The sequence below is a fragment of the Tasmannia lanceolata genome, unplaced genomic scaffold (genome assembly GCF_043159265.1).
Source record: "Tasmannia lanceolata isolate RefF3 unplaced genomic scaffold, GAP_Taslan_0.1 ptg000015l, whole genome shotgun sequence".
Classification (NCBI taxonomy): Eukaryota; Viridiplantae; Streptophyta; class Magnoliopsida; order Canellales; family Winteraceae; genus Tasmannia; species Tasmannia lanceolata.
The window spans coordinates 43104041-43129371 of NW_027518692.1; the positions used below are offsets into that span (position 1 = coordinate 43104041).

Consider the following 25331-nt stretch of genomic DNA (forward strand, 5'->3'; position numbering starts at 1 on the left):
TGGCAAGTTCTTAAAAAATGAGGGTGGCAATATCATTCCTCTGGTATTTGGAGGAATCATTGATTAATTAGTCACCTCATATGAATAAATGAATAAGACAAAACCTAACCCTGTGTGGCTGCTCTCACATGCAATAGCCCAGCCGCTAAATGCCTTAGTGACGGTCCCTAGCAAATCCCAGAAACAGAAGTTGAAAAAGACGATGTTTCATTTGTCCAAAGTACTTCTGCTAGGAATATATGGCCCAACATCAAATGAGAGAGAGGGAGAGAGGGAGAGGGCCATTCGTTCATCGAGAGGCTATCCACAATCTAATCCTCACTTTTATCCTCTCCCACCTCCCTTGAAAACCCACCATTTTCCTCCTCTTCTTTTGTACCAACTACATTTTCTTCCTCTGTTTCCTTCTCCTCTCATTCTGACCACTTTGAATGGCTTCGGCTACTCTTTCAGTAGCCAATCCCTCATTTCAGGTCCAATTCTCTCCTTTTCTCTTCTACGTCTATTACTGTTCTACACTTCTACTTTTCTAATTGTGTATACTCTCTAGAACTGAGTATTAAGAACATATCTCTCTCTCTGTGAATTTCAGGGTAATGGAAAGGGATTCTCTGATTTCTCCGGGCTCAGAAACTCGACGACCTCTCTTCCTTTCGCTACCAAAACTTCCGATGATTTCTTCTCTGTCATCTCTTTCCAGACCTCTGCAGTGAGTTCTCGTCTTCTTCTGTTCTTCTCTAACCAACTGGAAATTGGATGAGGCTCTTGAATCTGGACTCATATTTAGGATAATGAATATAATATCCTCATCTGTTGAAAAGATTTTTGGAATTGCAAGGCTTTTTGAAGGGGTACTTCTGTCATGTTATTAGGAAATTGATACAGGCAGTCCTCTTGTTTGAAGAGCAATTGGAACTTTCTGCTCTGCGACTTTGAGCGATCATAAATTCTTTCTATTTTGGCATTTGTTCATTCATGATTCATCCATCTAATTCAAGCTCGAGGTTTATTGAACCTTGGTTGGATGAACCTTAACCTGAACCTGAAACAAACCACACAGTGGTGCACCTTTTCTGAGTATACACAGTACTTTGCTCAAACGCCATGCATCTATTACTTGTGTTCTTAAGGTGGATGTAAGTACTAAAAATATTAAGTAGAGTCCATATGAATGAATGATTTGTAACATACAGACTCAACTCAACTCAACTAAGCCTTTGCCCCAAACTTGTTGGGGCTGACTAATGAACTTTTTAGAAAATTTTCATGAAAAAGGTGAAAGAGTCTACCCGGCTCAAATTAACTAAGTCTACTGGTGACACTAGTTGGGTTCGTCAACATGGACCATTTTCTTCAATTCTCTACTATGGTCTTAAAAAAATGAAGATAGAGGATGAACCTAATCCTTTGATTTGTGACCTCCATTTTTGGGCTGGTATAGAAAAACTGCAAAAATCAAAAGGTTAGGATCATCTCCTATCATGTAGTTTTGCTCACAGATTCATTAGCAAGGTATGCTAGTATGAGAAGCCTGTTATGACCCAGATACATTAGCATGATCTAGACCCTTCATTTGGTAGTCTCTACAATGAAGATGACACTCAATGGGTGATCAGGGTTACCCAATCAATGGTATGCAAATGGATAATGATGAAAAAAAAATGAACAATCAATCTACACTCAAGTTTCTATAATTGAATGGATGATTTTATGTTGTGTCATCTACGAGTCACGGGCCCCTTGCCCACGTCAAGCTTCTGCTTATCTTGGATTTTGAGAAGGGAAATGACATAATTACCCCTTTTTCTTCTCCGGCCAACCTTTTCAGTGTAAAGAGAGTAGTAACAAATAGACTGAAGGGGGTGGCCCAGAGAAAAAAAGGGGGCGAATATATCACTTCACTTTTGAGAAATGATTTGAGTCCAAAACTGATTGATGGACTGAAAATTAAACAAATTGCTCAGCAACCATGTTCTGTTTGTAAGTGTTCTATCTTTTACTTGGGGAGAGGAGACACTTGAAAAGCCCCTTGAAAACAGGGGAAAAATAGGGGATTCTTATTTTTCAGCTCTATCTTTTACATGTGGGCCCACAGATATTCATGAAACAATTTTTTCATGCTTAATTGCTTAGTAACCAAACATGCCTTAAACGGAGAAGTTGATGCAAGTGTTCTGTTTGTTCTATGATGGACTGTTTTTGTTGAAGGTTGGGGGGAGTGGGTACAAGAGAGGAGTGGTGGAGGCGAAAATCAAGGTGGCCATTAATGGATTTGGAAGGATTGGAAGGAACTTCTTGAGGTGTTGGCATGGGAGGAAGGACTCTCCTCTCGATGTCATTGCCATTAACGACACAGGAGGCGTCAAGCAGGCCTCCCACCTTCTTAAATATGATTCCACTCTCGGCATCTTTGACGCCGACGTTAAGCCTTTCGGCGATAAGGCCATCTCTGTCGATGGCAAGATTATTGAGGTCGTCTCTAACAGGAACCCTGTCAATCTCCCTTGGAAGTAAGCTCATTCTTTGCTCACTTTGATTTAACTATTGAATTAGTAGTGTATGAGAGAGTAATATACATGCAGATATGTGAATTGACAAACAGATAACACCCAAATCAGTTCTCTACAAAAAAAGGATTACTTCTCTGTCCACTAGATGGGTCAATTTGGATGTATAATTGTGTGTAAACTGGAACCCTAATAGAGGTTTTAGATTGCAGGTTGCACATAATTGCGCCCAAGAATCTAAGAGGGTTGCCCACAGCTGAAGTCCCGAAGCTAACTCTAACAACTCATTAAGAAAATTAGGGTTTTTCTGTGCAATTGTGTGTAAACTGCAATCTCAATAGGGTTTTTGGATTGCAGATTTCACAGAAATTGCACCCAAGATACGAGTGGGTTGCCCACAACCAAAGGCCCAAGCTAACTCTATAAAGTCATTCGGGTTAAAATTAGGGTTATTCTGTTCAATTGTGGGTAAACTGCAAGATCAATAGGGTTTTTAGATTGCAGATTGCACAGAAATTGCACCCACGATCCAAGTGGGATGTCCAAAACCAAAGTCTCAAGCTAACTCTAGGAAGTCATGAAGGAAATTAGGGTTATTTCATGCAATTGCCTGTAAATTGCAACCTTAATAGGGGTTTTAGATTGCAGATTGTACAGAAATTGCACCTAAGAATCCAAATTAGGGTTATTCTGTGCAATTATGTGTAAATTGCAACCTCAATAGGGTTTTTATATTCCAGATTGCACAGAAATTGCACCCAAGATCCAAGTGGGTTGCTCACAACCAAAGTCCCAAGCTAACTCTAGGAAGTCATCAAGGTAATCAGGGTTATTCTTTCCATGTGTTTTGTTTCAGGGAGATGGGAATTGATCTCGTGATAGAAGGGACGGGTGTGTTCGTCGACAGAGAGGGTGCAGGGAAGCATATTCAAGCCGGAGCAAAGAAAGTCCTGATCACAGCCCCTGGAAAGGGTGACATTCCAATGTATGTAGTTGGAGTGAATGCTGATGCTTACAGTCACTCTGATACCATCATCAGCAATGCATCTTGCACCACCAACTGCCTAGCGCCTTTCGTCAAAGTTCTCGACCAGAAGTTTGGTAAGCACTTTATGGCTCACTATTTAATTCATCGCACCATGAGCTTCAACCTAGGATGCTGCTCTTGCTTTGGGATCCCGTGATTCCTTTACATTTGGGTCTCAGATTAGCTTATTTCAGAATTTCTTCCACTCCAACTCTGTTTCCTGATGAATTTGGTAATTTAAGTCCTTTATTTGGATATTATTCTATGGCAATGTAACAACCTGTGGTGGTTATTTATAATTTCTCTTTTTTTTTTTTTCCGAAAGATCGTCACTAGGTGAGAATAGGAACTAATTATTGGAAGACTCTGTGGGTCTGTGACTACTACACATGGTAGCTCTGAGATGGATGCCAGAAATGGACACATATTTTTCTTTAAACCATGGAGTGCTGTCCAAATTTACCATATCTCTGTAGTGATGTAGAGAAACACAAGCTACGAAATAAAAGAAAATATCGAGACACGAGAGATGAAAGATTTATGTGGTTCTACGTCCGCGGGGCACATATTTCATCTTCTTCTTTACAAATGGAAGAAAGTACAATTCCAATGGAGTGATCCCACAAGCAAAACCTACGATTGAACCAAGAGAATACCCACAAATCAATGAACTCTGTTCTAACGAAGGAGAAAACACAAGGTTGCATTTTGACTCACTCACTAGGGTTTTACAAGAAGAGAGTATATACACAACTTGAAGACAAATGTATTAGGTTTCAACTACTAAAAATAACCAAAGCTAATAAACGAAGCGTCTTCACCTACTTACAGGTTTCTGATTACATCCTTGACCAGGACTGGAATTCTCTCAAAACAAGAACCACATACACGTAAGAAGTCGCACTGCATTTCAATTCAGAAGTCAAGCATTGCAGTTCTTAGTTATAGGGAGGTTCCTTGTGACCAATCTGAAGCGTCAAAATTCTTAAAAATGTTTGTTGTTTGAGCTTTTAGTTACGTCATTGATTAGGATTGGCTTGCACCTTTCATTCTCTTAAAATATTTCACTTGAAATTAATTAGAGAAAGGGACACACACACACACAAAAGTTCTACTGGGAGCTGATAGCCACGGACCTAGATTTGCATAACCACCCTTTTACTCCTTTGAAGAGAACTCTAATGAATTATTAGATTGCGAGTTTGCCTTCAAATGGAAAGAGACACACTGATATAGAGCTAGTAATGTCATGAGAGGTGTAGGGTGTCGACAACTGTTTCCTGTGATATAGAATAGATTGTGAGTTTACCTTCAAATGGAAACATATGAACAGACACAGAGCTAGCAATGTCATGATAGATGTAGGTTGTCGGCAATTGCTTGCTGTGATATGGAATTTATGTAGCATCATAATTTTCACTTGGCTAGCAACTCATCGGTCTGATTAGTGGTTTCTGCGATGTCCATAGGTTATAGGAAATATAAAGTTCAAAGATGCATGCCATAGCATTGAATGAGTCATCTTTATAGTTTATACTAATATCTGCTACTTCTGCATCACAAATCTTGAAAAATTGTTGACTTTATAGTTCACTCTCCTGCAAAACTTGTACAACAACAGAAACTAGTGTTCTTTTTTAACCCAATAGAGTGGAAATAATTGGAATGGTAGGGAAGGTCTCTTTTTGTAGGAATTATGGGGATCATGTAATCCATTTCTCGGCCTTCTACATGAATCGCTATAAAAACCGTAAAGGAACAGAGATTATGCAAGTATCAAAGAAGCTAATTCACCCTCCAGTATCTAAAAGAGATTTTAGTTTTAGATCTTCAGCGGTAAGAAGAAACACAAGTAGGAATTAGGAGTCCTTACATGTACAATTCCAAGATTATCTCAGTAACTAGCACTTGAGCAGGTTGCTTGTATAATTCAAAGCAGTATAGTATGGATCTGAAATATGTGAACATGTTGATTTTTTTTGGGCATTATATCTATAGAGTTTTTTTCAAGAGTAAAGTTGGTGGAGGTTTAAGATGAAACTGAGGGTAACTAAGCTACTCCTGTGGTGCTGGAAAAGTGATTTGTCCATGTATGTGGAGAATTGAAATTGGATTTCTATACGTTGTCGAGCTAGTATAGTAACAGTGACTCTATGCCTTTGGACAAGGATAGATAGTTGTCGAACTAGCATTAGTTGTTCTTGGCTATTAGCTATTGCTTTGGAGATTGGTGTGAAAATTCTGCTCTAGATAACTAGTAAAACTTGTTAATTGTTATTAATGGCCACTTTCTCAAAACTGCCCATTGCATTAGACAATTGTGACATGTCAATGAGTACCTTGATGGCATGTGTAGCACTAGGAAGGCTAGCAGCAAGTTAACAGGAAGCCTCTTAGATGTTGTGGCTGCAAGGCCAAATGGTGCTTAACAACATCAAGTGGTTTCTTGATGTTGATGTTTATTGATTTATTTCCATTGTAGAGTAAGAATTGGCCTAGGTATGCTGATATCTTCGAATCCTTGATAAATTGGCTATCGTAAGGTGGTCAAATATGTTTCCATAGCTTGTAACGGAACTTAGAGATGAATTGACTATCTCACAGTGGTTAGCCCATTACAAATTCGTGAGATTTGAAATGATTAGAGAAAGTAGTTTGCCCATGGGAAAATACATTGCATCTAGAGTGAGAATATCTTGGGACAATGACTTCCCATCGATGCAGCCTACATGATAGATAAGCTACATATGGGGAAGGAATCCACATGCTAGGAGGTTCTAATGCCATCCCTACAGGTTGTAAAAAATTGTGGGGCTTTGGAAATTTAGTTCAACCTTGGATTTATGGCCTTACTGTTCACATAGCTCAAATTCCAGGATACTAGCAAGCTTGAAGCACTTCTTGGTCTTGAAGTGTCTCTATTATTACCTCAAGTTTCACAATATTTGTTTGATTTTTTTTTAAAGATGACAGTTCTATTAATAATAGAATAATTACAGAGATTGGGGACCAATAGTCCCTCAAAACATAACATCAGAAAAACCATGATGGATTAATCCCATGGCCAACAGGAAGGCCAATAAGATTTCCCAAAAGACCCCTACCTCACATCCCCAAAAGGTCTCCCAAAAAACAACTAATTCTATCAACCAGTTTTTTATACACCTCTCGGTAAAAACCAAGAAAGGCACCCCTTAGTCACTCAAAATTGACAAATAATCAGGCCTAGGAACAATTCGTTAGCTCCCTTTAGAAGGAAATCAACCTCGGTATTCATGACAGACGTCAGTTCCAAGGATTGCGCTGCCTTCATGATATCAATTCCAAAGATACGGTGCCTAAATACCCTGCATCAGGCACCACTTAGCGAATGATGCTTTCAATTTAACGAAAGCTTCCTCTCCCCCTCTCTCTCACTTTTTTTTCTTCTCTCTACTTCCCAACATCCTAAGCATCTTGAATTGAAGTACCCTGATGGCATTACAAAGTTAATCCTCCGAAGAATACACCCAATGAAGGCTATTTGCATAATAATTCCCATTATCTTATATTTGCTCAAGCCCCAAGGTAGGGCTAAACTATCAAGATCTATGATCTCCACCGTTCCCCCTAATTCCCGAAGTCATCAAACTGCCGAGCACTCCAGCCTCAATGGGAGCGGGGTTGAACCTCTCAATGGCTCAACCATCCAATCAACCAAGGACATCGCACAACTGGGGGGATTTAATATGGACAGGAATTCTCCCAGGATCAAAACCGGCCAAAATATGCTTGGGCCAATCAGATGGGCAACAGCTTTTTGTTCGCCTTGCTCCCTCATACCTGAAAGTAGTCTCTTTTCAAGGATCTTGTCACGCAGTTGGCCCCCAATTATTCGTCGGAGCAATCCATCAAGGGTAAACCTATTTGTATGCTTTTTCAGGATGCCCAGTGCTCGATTCCTTTTATCCTTTAGTCGCGATGTTGCTTGAGTCAATAATGCTGGTTTATGGCGCCTCAATTTGCTTCTCCAAGGATGTTCCACTTGTGCATTGGATATAGCTTTAGGAGGTGGGGCCGACTTAAATGATAAGGAATTATCCGTTTTCTCTTGATTTTGAAGCTTACCCACAACGGCTCCTTTATTAGTACTATAGTCTTGGGATTTCCACCCGTTATTTGCGATTTGAAATTTGAACACTTTTTGTGTATCCCCCAGTGGCTGAAAGATCAATGATTCTCCTACCTTCTGCCATCTTGTCTTGGATGACCAAAGAAGAGCCAGGATCTATCCCACGCCTCTGCTGAAAGATAGGCCGACTCATGTTAGAGCCCGCCAACGGCAACCCCGAAGTTGGCATGGTTGTCGCCGGTAGCTCTTCTGCTCTAAGGGAAGCTTCCCTGATTATATTTACAGGGATCGGAGGCTTTAATCTTTTCAATCCCGGAGGATCAGAAATTTCCATGCCTATTTTAAAGCTATTATTCTGAATCCGAAGATGGATAAAGGGCTTGGATAGCTGCCATTCGGTTGTGTAAATTTTTGCCGATACGTAGCTCATACAATAACCATGGTTTCCTTCCATTTTTATTTCCAGAACCGGTCCAAAAAGATTCCCCAAAGCTTCCATAGTTAATGTTGCCCATGCATGAAGAGGAATTCCAAAAAATTTAACTTGTTGATATGAGAGGTGAGATAATTACCATATGCCTTACACCCCCTCCCCCCCATCTTCAAAATCCTGGAAGCCAACTCCACGTTTTCAAACATGAAAAGCACCTCATTTTGTGCGAGAATATTGGGCTTGGTTAAGGTAGGAATGTCGCAGAACCATATTGCTCATTTCCACAGGTCATCTAGTATCCAACCCTTCATCTTTATCCTTCCAATTAAACAGGCATTTAAAAGTTGTGTACGTTCACCCACTTCCTTACCAGATATAGAAAGGACTGGAATTCCTTCCTCAAAACCGGTTGCTACTACCCCTGAATCAGGCCAGCCCCCATTCTCGTTCTTAGATGGAGTTTTGGGGAATTGTGGGATTGGTGATGGAGACGACAAAGATATTACTGTCGGACACCATTGGCAATTTTTTTGCCATCTGAAGTTGTGGTAACCATTTAGGGCAAGTTCAGTCCCCCGGCAATTTTTTCGCCATCGATATCGTCTAGATTGGAGCAGTTGCTGGATTCCGGCAAAATCTGCCGAAGAAGAATAGATTCGGTCGTCTCTCTATCCTTGTATTTTCACCCCAAATGAAGAGACCTCTCTCTGTAAATTTTCAATCGAAAATGGGATGCCTCGATACAATATTTGTTGATTTTGTTTGTTATTATTACCAAACAATGCGATGGCTAACTGTCTCGAGATGTTCAGTTGGTGATTATTTCTAACTATGGACACTTACAATGAGCTTTGCCAGCTCAAGTTAAACCAATTTATTAGATTTACACATTCTGACATCCCAAATGTCTTATACATTCCAGCTTGAGATTAAGGTTCTCAATGGCTGTGTGGAAGCCAAGTGGTCTAACAAGCACGTCCTCCATAAGGCTTCTTGTTGACCTGTCACTTCCCTCGAATGCTACAACTCTCCATGTGCTGTCATCAAGATACTCTGTTGTAGGCCGTAATTGTCTGGTAGTGTGTCATTTAGCTTTGTAAAGTTGTTATTACTAACAAGTTCCTGCATTTGTCTTCTATGGAATAGCCATATCAGTCTTATGTGATGAATAACTATCCCCTTGAATGCTACAACTCTGCATGTGATGTCATCAAGATACTCTGTTCTAGGCCGTAATGGTCTAGTAATGTTTCGTTTAGCTTTGTAAATTTATTATTACTAACAAGTTCCTGCACTTGTCTTCTATGGAATAGCCATATCAGTCTTATGTGATGAATAACCATTGAGAGCTGTTGCTAGCTATACTGATATTTGACCTTGCTGACTGGCATTTGCCTCTTTCAACGCTGTTAGTGACTACCACTTTGCAAAACATAGCTTGTCAGTTCTAAGTTCTCAACTGTTTGATTACACAACTTAATTATGTTACAAACTATGAAGGAAGCTTAGTCAGACTTCAGCTCATCTCCAACTTTCTTTAGAAGACATAATCCTAGGGAACCATTCAAATTAGAGGTTTACTAGGTCCTAAAAGTGTAGAATATTTTCATTGATGTCTTCATGCCATATTAGTACTTACAGAATTGCACCCTATGTTGATAATCTAATAATAGACCCATCGCGACTCTTAGCCTCTTTTTGCTGGTAAGCAAAATTTATTAGATGGAAAGAAAGAGAGAACGAAAAGAGCAGACAAGCTTCTCTTAGAAAGAATACAGCATGAAACAATACAGGGGTTAATCAATATTTGAATTGGCATAATCTTCTCTTGAGAAACATGTGTGTGCATGTGTGCCTGATACATTTGTTTGTGCACCAGTCAACACATCCATTCCCCTCTGTAAAGGCGAGAGATTTTCCAGTCATTGAGGGAAGGGAGTGAGTGAATGTTTCTGATAATCATATTGAACTTCAGCTGAATTTTTTATTTGCCTGCGATCATGTTCACAACCATTTAGCAGTCACACGATCCAAACCAGCGAACCGGGATGGATAGTGTGATCTAAGGTGATGAAGACAGTTGAGACCAAAGAAGCAGGATTCTTCCCTGGGAGCCTTTGATTCCCGCTCTGGCAACCTTGAGCAGGATTCTTCCCTGGGAGCCTTCGATTCCCGCTTTCGATTCCAGTTTCGATTCCCCTTTCGATTCCCGCTCTGGCAACCTTGGTTGAGACCCTTTATTTCATTACTATATATTTTGGACTTTGGTATGCCCTTGCCTTCTGATTTTGAGATCGATTTACTTAAGGTGATGAGTTTTTGACTAATCTTTTTGCATTTGATTTCCAAACCTATGTTTGTGAACAACCTTAGCATATTGTCCATAGCATCAGTGTACGAAGAAGACTGATTTGCTTGCCAAGCTTGTTGTAGTTCAGAAATATCAAGGTAGAATGTGTCAAATTTGGTTGAATGGAACAATGGAGGACATTGCTTTCTGAATTTGATGCAACTGTGCATGAAAAAGACAGATTTATGAAGATTCTTTGGTCAGAAATGACCTTGATTTGCACATATTATAGCATCATCCAGGTGTGCATAGCTTGGCACATTGGCACAATGTATAGCTCCACATGGTTAATGGTGTACAACATGGTGATGATGATAGTTTTTTATTCATTTTAAAATGAGTTTTGGCATTTTAACTTGTTTAAGTATTTTCCTTACCGAAATCTTGATGCGTTACACACAATAGTGTTATGGGTAAGACTTGTTCTTGTGAATATTAGGAAAACTTCCATAGGAAAAGTTCTAGTCACTTATTTCTTCAAAATTTGGGGTTGGGTTTTATCTTGTATACAGCAGCGCTTGATGGCTTAATGGCCCTTGATGGGCCGTGACAGGCTATTGTGCACAAGTGGCTGTGTGGGCCATCTCGTCTTTGCCTGTTGTAGGGCATCCGATCATCAAGCACCACCTGATCTTACGTTTTATTTGTTGCATAAACATTGCTTTTCAAGAAATGGCCGAAAAGGCTTTGCATTTGCTTGGGCTTCTGTGTCCAACTCGGCAAGAGGTTGGGTTCGGCAGACCACTCTGATTTTTTGGGTCTTCTATGGGCTAAAATCTATCCTAGTCCATTGATTTGAATAGCAATTCCAATTTTTTTTTTAAAGGTAACGAAATATTATTAGAGAAGAAAATAGCAATTCCAAATGATTATCACTTATTAATATCACCAACACCCTCAATTTTTTGCTTGATCATCATTTCATAATTGGAGAGGCAAAAATGCTTAATGGGATGTAACCATGCAAAATATATGGCAGGCATCATCAAGGGCACCATGACCACCACTCATTCCTACACTGGAGACCAGAGGCTGCTTGACGCGAGCCACCGTGACCTCAGACGTGCTCGAGCTGCAGCCCTCAACATCGTCCCAACTTCGACGGGTGCTGCAAAAGCTGTCGCCCTGGTTCTTCCCTCCCTTAAGGGCAAGCTCAACGGCATTGCTCTCCGTGTTCCCACCCCCAACGTCTCGGTCGTCGACCTTGTCATCCTGGTCTCTAAGAAGACATTCGCCGAAGAGGTCAATGCTGCCTTCAGAGAGAGCGCTGACAAGGAATTGAAAGGAATCCTCGCTGTATGTGATGAGCCCCTTGTTTCGGTTGACTTCAGGTGCTCTGATGTATCATCAACTGTTGATTCTTCGCTAACCATGGTCATGGGGGATGACATGGTTAAGGTGATTGCATGGTATGATAATGAATGGGGTTACTCACAGAGGGTGGTGGATTTGGCTGACATCGTCGCGAACAATTGGAAGTGATCGATTGCCCGGGTGGTGGGTGCATCTTAATTTTTGTTTTCCCTCTTAAATTTTTATTTTTGTCAAATTGTAATGAGAATTGAAACCCTTTTGGGCCTTGATTATGTAATTTCTCTTTTAAAATCAAGGGTAACTGTGGTATGTATGTGTTTTCTTTTTTCTCTTTCTACTTGGGAAGATTGCTTTTTAATCTGCTTTCTTGTATGTAATTGCCTACTGCATAATCATCAAATCGGGGTATGGGCCCTTGACACCACCACAAACAAAATAGATGGGAATGAGAAAGGTTTACAAGGGAAGATCCCAAAAGAGAGAACAATACACCCACATAACAACTCATTACAGAAAATGCTATCCACTTTGCTTCAAACTGTTGCAACTTCCACCAATAAATTAAAAAAGGTTTCTTTTTCTTCTATCCTCGGTTGGAAAGTTGCGAGATCCACTCATTTGAATTTTGTAAGGAAAGATGAGGATTAGGGAGACTGAAAAGTGTATTTAATTATTTACTTCATAGATCTAAAAATGATTAAGACAATTATCTTATAGAACAAGACCCCAATTCATCAAGAGGACCCTTCTGTCAAAAAAAAAAAGAGTCAAGAAGAATATCCGATGGAGAGTTGTCTAATTTTAGTTTTTTATGATGATCCATTGGATTTGAGGAGGCATCTCAAGAATAAAAATAGAAGTAATCAACGGATGGAGAACGATATTCCATTGAAGGAACAAGACTGGGGAGATAATGAAGCTTCCAAGTAGGAATAATTAATTAAGTGAAATGGGTATATAAGACAACGCTAAATGTTGAAACAATTCAGATGATTTTAGCTTTGGCAGCTCAAAAAATTAGAAGATTTGTCTAGTGGATGTCAAATCGGCATTCTTGAAATTCTTGAAGTGATGATGTATGTTGATAAATCTCTCAACTATGTTTTTAACAATGTTTCGCGTACAATTTCATGGACATCAAAGAAACAATTTGCTGTTGCTTTTTCTATAACAAAAGCAAAAGAGATTTCAATAACTTTAACGAGTTGCCAAGCTTTTTTGGAAAGTTGAATGTTAGAAGAAATCAAACATCCACAAATTAAAGGGAACAAAATTATTCTGCGCTCATAGTTCAGCCACTGCACTTACAAAGAATTTTATTTTTTATGGCAAAGTGAGCTCATTAAGATCATATATCATTTCATATGTGACTCAGTCAAGAATGGAGAAATCGATGTTCGTTTTTTGCAAGAATCTAGATCAAGTTGTGGTTATCTAAGGCGTTGAAGTTTGAAATGTTCAAAAAAATAAAGAAGTTCGGTATGTGGAAGGCTTGAAGGGACTAAGTTAGCCCTTGGAAGTCTAAATGGTTGTGTTGGAAATCTAAGCAAGCCTTGATACTTAAACTGTCTTTTGGTACCATTAAATATTGCATTGTAAATATAGGACTTTTACTTTTCCTTTGTTGAGGATATGTTGCTGCTTAGGAAATGTAAGAGCAAGTAAATATGTTAAATTCGGATTATTGGCTTGGATTACTGGCGTGGAGTATCCTCTTCTATAACATGTCATTTTAGTGAAATTTGAAGCCGTTTAAGTGATTTAATAAATTGCTTGCAATGTTTTATGTATTTGGCATCAAGAGAACAATTTTCTTCACTAAAATCTTATTCATCATCCCTCCGTTTGGCTGATTTCATTCCAACAAAATTCAGACACTAGTACAAATATCTGAGTGGCTTAGCAGTGTCTTACTCCGTATCATAGCTCCACATTTTGTAAAAGCTCCATCCATACAATAATTCAAAGATTACTATATAAATTAGCTATTCCTTCCCTTCTTAGACTAGCAAGTTCAACAAAATTATTAACCACCACCAACATTACCAAGTGTTTACACCACACAAAATGCCTTCAACCTGAAGGCTCATAGAATTAGTCTTTTCCATAATTGAGTGAGATTCATCACTCGTGGCCCCCTCCAACAGGTCACATCGGGATTGGTTTATTAAGACAATGAGGTACCCCAATCAAGGGTATCCAAGTCACACACAGTACCCATTGCTTTACAGGAATGGTACTAAAGATTAGACGATAAATCTCTGTTACTAAAGGGGCAAATTAATAAGGGTCAATTCCTTTATGCTTTGTATTAAAGATCAAGCCATGAAAAGGGTTACTGGAATTTGGTAGAGAGAGTTGGGTTATTTTTTCCAACCTTCGGAGGGAATAATCTGAGGTTTATATTATGCAGTGGTACTGAAGAGTAATAGTTATAAGCTTAAGAGGTTTTAGGATTGAATAGAGAAATCAGTTAAAGAGGTCCATGTGAGGGCTTAGGTCCGCATCTTAAAGAACCATCAATCATGTAAAAGTTAGTTCACATTCCAACAGAGGGCCCTTCTTCACTTCAACTCCTCAACTAGAAGACATTGTTTCCTTGTTCTGCCAGATGGCTTGTATGATTGCCCATGATCTGTTAGGAGATAGCATTCAATTCTCTCTCTTTCTCTCCCTCTCTCATACAAACAAACCTCTCTCTCTCTCTCTCTGTCTGGCACACATACACACAAACAAACAACATTTAATATCCTACCTTCCGAGGCTTCCTTGGCTGTTCAACTAGCTTTACTTTCTCGATTTATTGAGAAATGGTTTCTCAGTGCATGTATGTAACTAAAATTAGAAGCATAAAAAGCCCCACCATTATTCTATAAATTTGAAAGATTTTCTTCTTCTTCTTTGATAATGGGTTGGGGGCAAAAAACTTTGTAAGGATCCTATTGGTGCAACTAAAAATCTGCACCAGTGCTGCTTCCACGTTACAATTTCCTATGAATCATGTTAGTACCCTCGGAAACTTGTCCCTTTATTTTAACATTTCAGCCAATAAATTCCACTTGGAGTTGAAAACTTGTTCCGAGCAAAAGTTAGATTCATAGAAAGAGAAGAAAATTAAACAAAAGAGATATGGTACGACGCATCTTCATTTCAAGATTTCTCTTAAGTGGGGACACCATGGAAGGCACTCCCACCTCTAAAGTCTCAACTATAAATCCCCACAAATGAAGAAAAAATACAAATATTTTTTTTTTTTTTTTTTCTTCTTGGATGAGGACAACAAGTAACAACCCACAAAAACTAACGTGTACACGTCTCTCTCTCTCTCTCTCTCTCTCTCCTTTCTTGTCCCTTCTGAAGGCATCATCTGATCTGAATATTCATTGGATGCCCACTTTTGAAATGGCAGAGACACCCCCATTAAATGTGCAGTTAAGGAAGTAACATAACCAACGCAATAAACACCGTCCCATCTTTTCATTTACTTTCTCAGAAACAGGTGAAACAAGCCATCCCTTTCACAAAAGAAAATTGCAATGGAGCATGAATAAGGGCATCCATTACCCAATTCCCAAAAAGAGTATTCCCCTAAAAGTGGATGGGATAAAGACAGTGGATGGGATAAAGACACACCCCACATTCCCATATAAGTAAAACCTCTTACACTTTTAAAATATTTTTGATCTTTTCTATGGACAGTGTTGTGAGATTCTAGGGAAACCTTTTGTATTTAGCTTTGTATGCTTCTTCCTAGCAAGACTCTGAATAAAGAAAAGAAAAGCAGCAATAGCTAATTACTTTCTTGTGGACAAAAAACTATAGAAAAAGCTACATAACATAAGATGGACAAGTCAACTAATATCAAGAGGCAAACAAACTTTGCCAAATCATGGGGCCCACCAGACTCTATTTAAGTAAAAGGCTCCCTTCATCAAGTCACTGTCCCACTCAATTATCCTATTGACTGTCTATATCATTGGGTTTCCCACATCTGATGCACAAATGCCACCACACCTCTCTTCCTTCATTCACTCCTTGTCTCCTTGCATTTGCAAGCTTCTTTCACTTTGATGTTTTCAACCATTTCCACTAGGCTATAAAGAATATAATACATTGCCATTAAAAAAAGAAGAAGAATATAATCCATGGGATAAGGGGGTCTGTACACATCGTTTTACTGGCATCTTTTGCTAGAAATAAGCCATGGGTCTCTTTCTTTATGTCCAGTCGGGTCACCCCAAGTTTTTTCTCACCAAACCAAAGCCAGAAAACAAGAAAGAAATAAAAAAATGAGGTCTCCATGTAATTGCAAGCTTCTCACTTGTGGGTTTTATCATTTCACTAGTTTGTAATAAAAAAACAAAATCAAGCAATATGATAATAGATGGGCAGAGAAGTTGTTGGGTGTTTCTACTTGTGGGTTTTATCCTTTCACCGGCCTATGAAAAATTAATCAATATAAAGGTACATCAGCAAAAGTTGTAGAGAAAGTTGTTTGTAGCTAGGAACTTGCTGGGCAATTTATCAAAAAAGCCATTTCGCTGCTCACTTTTTCATGTGAACACCCATCTCTTATCAGATTTTGGTCTTATTCATTGAATTTCATCTAGGGTGGCTGTTTTCTCCTAAAAAAGTGAGCCGTGAAATGACTCTCCGAAATTGCCTTGCAAGTCCCTGGTATCCATTGGTACGCTTGCTAGCTTTAGATCCAATTAAAGTTAGATGGTAAGAAGGGAACCACATTCATTTGAACGTAATTCACTTGGGAACACTGCATGTCCACTCCCCCAAGTTAATTAAAACATTTTAAATGTAAATTTTTAGGTAGTTCTTAAATGGGTGTATATATAGTAAGAATTCTTGGTCCATGCCATTAGTGGGTGTAAGATAATGGGCCCCAACCCATCAAAACATAAGGTGTAAAATGGTGGACCCCACCCTACTCATGGATTTGGGTTGAGATGGTAGGCCCACTAATGGGTATAAAATACTAGATCCCACCATATGCCTGGGTTTGGGTAGAAATGGTGGGCCCTACTATATCAAAGCATGAGGTGTAAACTGATGGCTCCCATCCATGTTATGCATGCGTATAAAATGATGGGCATCACCTTATCAAAACGTATGCTGTAAAATGATGGGCCTCACCCATGCCATGCATGAGGTGAAAGTTTTCCAATGAAAATTTTTCCATGAACAAAAATGAATAACAATCGAAACACACACGTTCAGTATGTGTCACTAGCATTCTTGGCCCATGTTATGCGTGGTTGTAAAATAATAGGCTCCAACCCATCAGACATGAGGTATAAATAATGGACTCCACCTGCTGGAAATGGCTTGGGTGGAGATCGTGGGACCCACTCCATCCAAACATGAGTTAAAATGGCGGGCCCACCCAATGCATGGGTTTAAGTGGAGTTGATGGAACCCACTGTATCAATGTCTGGATTTGAGTGGAGATGGTGGGTCCACTCATGGGTGCAAAATGGGTTGGTCTCATCGCATGCATGGGTTTATGAGGAGAAGGGTAGGCCTACTACCAAATCAAAATATGAGGTGTAGAATGGTAGGCCTCACCCCTGCTATGTAATGCAGGGTGTAAAATGATGGTACGGTGGTTACCCCACTCATGCTATGCATATGGTGTGAAAAAATACACCTCAGAAAAAATTTCTTTGGAAAGAAACACATTGTAGATTGATAGACTTCTTCTGAGCTAAAGATGTATTATGGGAGGACTTCATCTCCAATCCCCCGAGTTATTTAAAACATTATAAATATATTTATTTTGAGAGAGATTTTCTGGTATTTGACATGATTAGATGCATGAATGAGGAAAGACACAGAACAATAATGGTGTACAGAGATGGTGTGGAGAAGAATGATTTTTACTATACACATTAATTGGGGGGACCGCCCCACCACTCAGGCCGTCCCAAAACTTATACCACCGACAACCCCATTTGCTCAGTACATGACGCTTTAGCCTCTCACTCTCTCGATAGAAAACAGAGGTGGTAGAAATAAACTAAAATGCACAATGGCCGGCATGAATTGTACTATCTCCATCTTTCTTTCAACGAAAATGGAAAAAGCATTGTCACCCTTAAACCTACCCACGTACTTCTACCCATCTCAACTTGTCGTATCTGTTGATATAAAAAATGAACAGATTCATATGGGTGGCACCGCCTAAAATTTATGGTGCCTTTCTCCAACATGAAACTCTAGCTAACAAATCAGAGCATGTCATCCAAATAATTCAATGTCCTCGGCCTACCATCACTCTATTATATACTGAAAAAATCTCTTGCATTAGATAATCCAAATCCTATTCTTTTGATTGTCATTGGGTATGTAGGCTACAAGTTGAAGAATTAAGTTTGCTTAATAGGGAAGTTTTATTTCCTGAGTCTTAGTCTACTAACTATCAAGGTGACTATCAAACAGTTGAATGTTCTGGTTCATTGAACAACTGATCCTCATTTTGCCTACCCTTTTATCTTTCTTTTGAAGAAAAGGTCAGACAAGTTGTCATTGTGGGTGGAAATTGACTCCTTTTAACACCATCCAGACGTACCACCCTGCTTAGAGATTCACATATTATTTTAAGGAGATTTCAAACAAATCATGAGCGACCATCTCGGTGGATGCAGATCATATGACTGTGTAGAGGAAACTGTTGGTGACACCAAACTTATGGTGAGCTAGCTTGCCCAATCACATGGGGGCCCACTTTGTTAGGATGATCCAAACCATTCATTTGAAAGTCCCTTACATAGATGGGGGGTGTACCAAAAATCAGCTTCATAGGATCATCCTAACCCCTCCATTTGTGGAGGACAAAAGCCTGGATAGCTTAGGGACTTAATTTGCCTAGCTTTTGGGTGCAATGTCAACAGAACCCCTTGTTTGGTTGCAAATATAGCATTGACATCCATAGAGACTAGGTGCCTCAAGGTTTTTTTGGTAGGTAAGTTAGTATTGAACATGCAACCTCAAGGTTGAGATGAAAAATCTCAACCATTGAGCTAGAGGCCGAACCCCATGTCTCCTAGTTAACCGTTACATGTGTGCTGGTGTGGTACCCTCTGTTGGTAATGATACCTCATACCTCTACTCTACGAGGTTCACAACCAAATACTACTTACCACTTTGCTACGAGGTAAGTTCTAGGTAGATCCAAGGCTTGTCTCCTTGTTGACTGCTGACACCACTAATCTACGGAGATAAGCACTTGAGCTGCCGTTTGGCAGGTAGTTACCTTGTAGATTAGTGGTATAAGTAGTCAATAGGGGGGAGACAAACTTTTTATTTACCTCGTAGGATAGTGATAAGTAGTGTTTGGTTGCCAACTTCTCAGAGTAGTGAGAGGGATTGTCATTACCAATATGGAAAGATAAGAGAAGCAAAAAATTTCAAGCTAAATTTCACCTTTTTTTTTTTGAGAAATTTGATTTGGAAGGTATAAAGAGACATGGATGCAACATCACCAGACAAGCAATAATTATTCGATGCTACGTTGGAAGCTAAATAAGAGATTTTGCTGAGAAGGCAACCAAATGCAGAGTAAAACCCCTAAACTATCCTGGCTTTTGTGCATCCAAACACACCCAAGAGTTTCGAATAACATTTTAGGGAGATAACTATCATTTAATGACACAATGAGTGCACAACCGTGGCTCCGCACAACCTAGACCTCCCCACGTATTTTAGGGAGATCTGTACGTGCAAGTATTTAAAAATATTAGTGGAGCCCACATTATTCTAAGATCCAAACCATTAATTTGCTAGGGCGCTGAAAAAGTTGGATCGAAGTCAGATTAAAGTCAAATGCGCTCTGATGATATGGACCCAATTGGGTCACCCGTGCTGTTTGGTTTTAGGAAGGTGCCCTTCAGTTTAGCATTCCTCAAATTTTGTATTCTGCCCCAGTACCCGGCATTGTTCCTGTCTAAATAACTTTCAAGCCTTTAAAAAGGAATTATTCAATAATAGAGAAAGGATATAATCTATAATTTTAGCCACCTTGTTTTGTTCTTTAACCATATTCTAGGCAGCACTTTTGAGCTTTTTTCTTTTTTTCTGAATTCTCAGAACTAAAAGTGACTCCCCAATCGGAAAAAGTGGGAGAGCGAGAAGCTTTGAAGAACGCAATTCACTCATTCTTCTATCGGGACCATTGATCGAGCGTGGACCCCAGTCGCGGACTAATTCCAATTTAGTCAATTGGAAGGCTAGGATCTTTCGATTAATGTGGATGGCTGAGATTAATGGATCAATGGATGTGTTAAGCCTTGGTCCACTGATAATGGGGCCCACTGAATAAGATACCACCTGCGTAACAACTTAATGCCAAAATCCTCAATCGCTCCTCTTTATAAAATCCATTCGCTACTGAGTCAACTCGCCCGGTTACCATTTCCACAAACGAACCATGCCAAAGAGAGTACTGTGGTTGTGTAAAGGGTAAACATGTCATTTTACAACGATCACCCTCTGGGTGCAGGAGAATCCGTTCAAGAAACACGTACGTACGACGCCGGTAGCCGTTAAACTCCACTCTTTGAATGAAGGAATTGAATATTCAAGAAATTCAAAAATAGAAAGAGAAGAAAAGCATATCAGAAACAGAAAAAGAAAAAGATTTTCAGAATCACGAATCCGAAATGGACGGAAAAAATATCGGCGACCGATCTTTACTGAGAGGGCATATCAATACAGTACAGTTGCGAATCAAACAGCGCCCTGAAAAGGTAAGAAAAGAAAAGAAAAAAACTGTTACCGACATTTAGGCTCCGGAATGGTATCGGATCGGCCCGTTACGAAAAAACCACGAGAATCAGGACATGAAGATTTGAATTGAAGCGTTCTTCATGGAGTTGCAGATAGGGCAGGAATCAAGAGTCGATTCGCATTCCTTACAGAGGCAGAGGTGCCGGCACGGGAGGAGGAGAACGGACACATCATTTTTCCGGCAAACTTTGCAGGATTTCCGATTCTTTAGCTCTTGATTCTCTAAAATCGCTTTATCATCATTTTCCGCCGTATCTTTAACTCCGTAAAAGCAGGACTGCGCGTCGTCACTGTCTCCGTAACCTTCCTTTGCCAGACCGGTGTTCTGAAGGAGGACGACCTGCTCGAGGCTCGTTCGGAGGTTAGAGACGATCGCCTCGTTGTTTTTTGCGACCTTGAACCAGATCTGATTCTCGGCACTCATCTGCTTCACCTTCTCTTCTAATTCCGCGTTCCTCCTGCTCGCGTTCTCGAGTTCTGTCTCCTTTTCCGTTAGCTTTTTCATAACTTGTTGTTCTAATATAGAGAGCAGAGATCTGCAGTGCAACTTCCTTGTCTCTTCTAATCCCAAACGAAGCTTCTCGTTCTGGAAATAGAGATAGAAATAACGATTAGAACAGAATACATAGAAGAAAAAAATCTACATACAAACACAAAAAATGGAGGAGTTCGATTCAATTACCTGGAGACGGATCAATGCGTCAGTTTCGATGTTCTGTTGGTAAATGAAGGAGGCGAGATCTTGTGAGAGAGGAGAAACGAGAGCGGATCTTCCACTCGTGGATGTCATTCCGGATCCGTTCAATCGATTCACATCGTTACATAGCTGTAAACCGGTTGAGATCGGGTCTGAAACTTTAGGAATCTTGACGAATCGGAGCTGGTTCGAAATCTGCTGGTGTTGATGATCCGTGAAAGAAGGCATTGGATCGTCTCGATTTCTCTTCCTGGATCCAGATACATTGCAGGTCAATTCGCTTCCAGGATCACTGAAAACCGTTCCGTTCAAGATCTGTTGTCCAGCTGCATCAAATGAAAGAAGAGAATCAAATAAAACGGCAGCGAAAAATAAACGAAAAGGTATAAAAATCATCCGGACGGTTTCAAGGACTTACAGTAATTGCTGTAACCTTTAAACAGATTCGCGCTCTGGTTTTCCCGATACTGCTGCAACTGTATCTCTTCGAAAACGCCATTCCGCACCCTAAAATCCAAACCAGAACCAGAAAAGGAAATATGAACTCTATCCTGGTAAAAATCTCAAGAATTATTTCTTCAATCGCTGATGGCAAAGAAGAAGAGAAGGAAGAAACAGAAACGCTCACCTAAAAGCATTCTCCGGGTATTGCGCTTGTACAGCCATTGTAAAGATGAAAGATTCTTAGCCTTTTTTAAAATCTCCAAGAGAGAAAGCAAAATGAGGAACTCGAAAGGAGGATTGGGTCTTATATAAGGTTGAAAAAATAAGAGAGAGAGAGAGAGAGAGAGAGAGAGAGTATTTATTGGAGGGCGTGGTGGAGGAGGGTGTATTCACACGGCAACATAAATATGTATGGGAGCGATGATGGTGCGCCTGCTGTTGCAACGGACAGTCAAACGAGACAACACGGGAAACGAGCGGAAAAGTAAACCCAAAAAAAAACTGAAAAAGGGGGTGTGCATTAGTAAAACAAGGGGCTTTTAAATAATATTTTTATAAGGAAAAAAGGTTGAGGAGATTCTAACCTCCTTTAAAAACCACGCCCCCACCCACGTCCACGTCGCCAAAAGAGAGGAAAAAAAAAAGGGTCGTGTCGTGTCACCTCACCTCACGCGCCTGCTCATATCTCTCTCTAATTTAGTGACCACCTCTCTTAATTCGGCGGAACCTCTCTTTTTAGTAAGGACACCTCTTCCCCCATATGGCTCTATCCTTTTTCCCGCCAAGTAATCTGTGGGGCCCACACCGATAAAATATTCTTCTTGCCAGAGTGGATCGCTTTGATTGAACCCCAATGTATTTATCTTTCTCTCTCTGGTCCACGTCATTGCCGGCAAGCTCAGTCAGCACGGAAACGAGAGGTTGACGTGGAGGGTCATTTGGGTGTCAGAATTGGGGTTGCTTAGGTTGCCGTATTTATATGTCGGGTGCTGATATGACCAACGGCCGCTGACACCGCTTTTGTCTTTTCTCTCTTTCTTTTCCCTTTTTCTTTTTCTGGTTCTCAGATAACTTTTTCGAGAGGATTGAAATTCTCGACACAACCTCTCACTCTCTCTCTCCTGCCCGTTCTGACCTGGCGTTGTGTCGGGCAGCAGTAAGCCCCATAAATTACGGCACGGTCTGTAACTGGGCGGTCAATTCGTGGTTTAAGGTGGGACCCAGCCCTATGGGTCAAACAGGAATATTATGGAAATAATTACTGTATTCATGTAACTTCGGAACTACTCGAAAGTGTAACCTTCGTCCTTTCTTTTCACGAAATATGCAAGTTTACATTCATTAAAAGCCATGAAATAATACCATAGTCAGGCCCCAGTGTACACATGACACATTTGATTGCTCAAGATTTATTTCCTTCGGTGAATCCTAATGCTCTGTTTGGTTGCCAGGTTTTTTTTGTTCCTGAGAATTTTGTGGGAGAGTAAGTTAAATTTCGGTCTCATCTCATGTTTTGTTGCCTTTTAACACTAGGTTTATTTTAATCCCACTCTTGTAATGATTACTTGTGGGGTGAATTTTTTAATCCCACTTTTGTAATGATTGCCTTTTCATCCCATCCCAAGATAACCCCAGGAACAAAAATAAACTCAGGAACCAAAAATAAGCTTGAGAAGAATTTTTTTCTACCCAACAGTTCAAGCAACCAAACAAAAGTTTTTTTTTTTCCCACCATATCTCCCAGGGTATTTTTTTCTCCCACATAACCAAACATGGGATTTTTATTTTACCAGGATACTTCCAGGACTCTTTTTTTCCCACCTATCTCCCAGGGTATTTTTTTCTCCCACATAACTCCCAGGAACAAAAAAAACCTGGCAACCATACAGAGCATAAAAGTGGCCGTCTGATCATGCGGATTTTAGAAACCAAGTTTTAGATTGAAAATAGTGTAAAAGAAGGTTCACGATCAAGCTGCTGCATGCTGCGCTGATAGTGTTTGTTGGGTTTTAAATAATAAAACTAAGTTTTAGAAATCTCTCCCGCATCCTAAGATTTCTAAAACTTGGAAAAATGAGGTGATCTGCTGCTCTCTTGCTGTTGGAAAGAAGGGTGAGACATCAAAAAACGACGGTCGATCTCTTTCTACTCGTCTCCCATGTACAATTTGAGGAAATCCAGAGTTCTAAAATCCGCGTATCCAAATGGCCCCGAAATATATACAATCGCCCAAACATCAATGGATCAACTCTGTTGGGAAGATTTTACCCTGATTATTATGACAAATTTCTTGATATTATACCTGTGTTAAACATAAAAATAGCTATATAATAAATCGCACGTTCCTCAATTGTTTCACTTGCATCGGGATATTAGGATTTGAAATTTTTTTCAGAGCGTGTCCCAAATCTATAATGGAACCTCACACAATCATCAGATGGGTCGGCCCCACTTGTAACTTGTAAGTGATGATGTTTTTCAATGTGAACACATATTCACTGCTATGATCCTTTTGGATCTTAATTAGTTGATCATATCCTACATTCCCGTATCTGAATACAACTCTTTTTCAGATTTAGACCGTAGGATCCAACAACAAAATAAAAAACTATCTAACTATCACTAACAATATGAAACATGTTAGGGTATTTTCCGTGAATCATCGGACCCTAGTCAGATTTTCATACATGCCCTCTGATCGATCCCGAATATGAATTTATAATCATCTGATCCTAATCAAATCTTGAAGCACGGATTCTATAAATTATGCACCGAATTCAAATTTGGATTCGATTCGATTGAAATTTGTAGAAAGTTGGATGGGATAAATTAATTCAATCTGTAATTTATAAAAAGTTTTTCAATTTATTTATTACGTGATGGATGAGTTTCATGCACATCATCACTGTCCTCATCACTTGAATTCACCCACTCTCATATATATTCATTTCCCATTTTCTTATCCTTTTTTGTTTCTCTAAGAATATTAAAATGCAGCAATAACAATACCTTTCCTTGTAGCACCTACTCGAGCTACCAGACAATGACCCCTTTAAATCCCTATTTGTTTCAGATCAACGGCCCTCTATTAAATGGGTTTGTCTCAACAAATTAACCACAGCCCATGTATTTTCAAATTCCTTCATAGCTAAGCAATGGGTCTCATTCCTATCGGGAATAGTGTCTTGTTTCTTTGGAAGTGGAAGGACTCGATCTCCTTACAGTTTCCTTGTTTGAATAGTTCTTTACAGTTTCTTTGTTTGAATATGGAACCAAGGAAAAACGTGTGTTTGTTATATGGTATGTAAAAGCGTGGGTACATTGTAGCTTCCTAGTTTGATTGAGAGAGAGAGAGAGACCAATAATTAATATTATTCGTGGATGCATTTTACATAAGCTACCAAAGAGTAATAATTACAAGGTAGGTGTTGTCTACCTCTCCTATTCCTGGACAAATGACACTAGGAAAAATTTAAACTCCTTGCCCTTGTCCTACATACATTTCTAGTGAACCAAACTCTGTACTTGTCTACATACATGCTTGGTTTTAAATTTCGGACTTATCCGAAACCAAAATTTTGGGAGAAATTTGGTATTCACGTATGAAATCTCGGTTTTTTTGGACAAAATTTCCATCAAAATTCTTTAA

At 39.6% G+C, this 25331-nt stretch overlaps 2 protein-coding genes across 2 annotated transcripts; one reads left to right on the plus strand and one right to left on the minus strand.

Annotated features, from left to right (window-relative positions):
* The first annotated feature begins 277 nt into the window (after positions 1-277).
* LOC143847412 (glyceraldehyde-3-phosphate dehydrogenase A, chloroplastic-like) lies at positions 278-12055 on the plus strand. Its single transcript, XM_077356226.1, has 5 exons — positions 278-473; positions 593-709; positions 2209-2510; positions 3364-3608; positions 11408-12055. The coding sequence occupies exons 1-5, from the start codon at positions 432-434 to the stop codon at positions 11908-11910; spliced, it is 1209 nt and encodes a 402-aa protein (XP_077212341.1). The 5' UTR covers positions 278-431; the 3' UTR covers positions 11911-12055.
* Positions 12056-20415: 8360 nt separating this feature from the next.
* Positions 20416-22053, minus strand: LOC143847413 (putative BOI-related E3 ubiquitin-protein ligase 3). Its single transcript, XM_077356227.1, has 4 exons — positions 21867-22053; positions 21657-21745; positions 21224-21564; positions 20416-21127 (listed from the first exon to the last, which is right to left on the minus strand). Exons 1-4 carry the CDS (start codon positions 21902-21904, stop codon positions 20588-20590), a joined length of 1008 nt encoding a protein of 335 aa, XP_077212342.1. The 5' UTR covers positions 21905-22053; the 3' UTR covers positions 20416-20587.
* Between the last annotated feature and the right edge of the window lie 3278 nt (positions 22054-25331).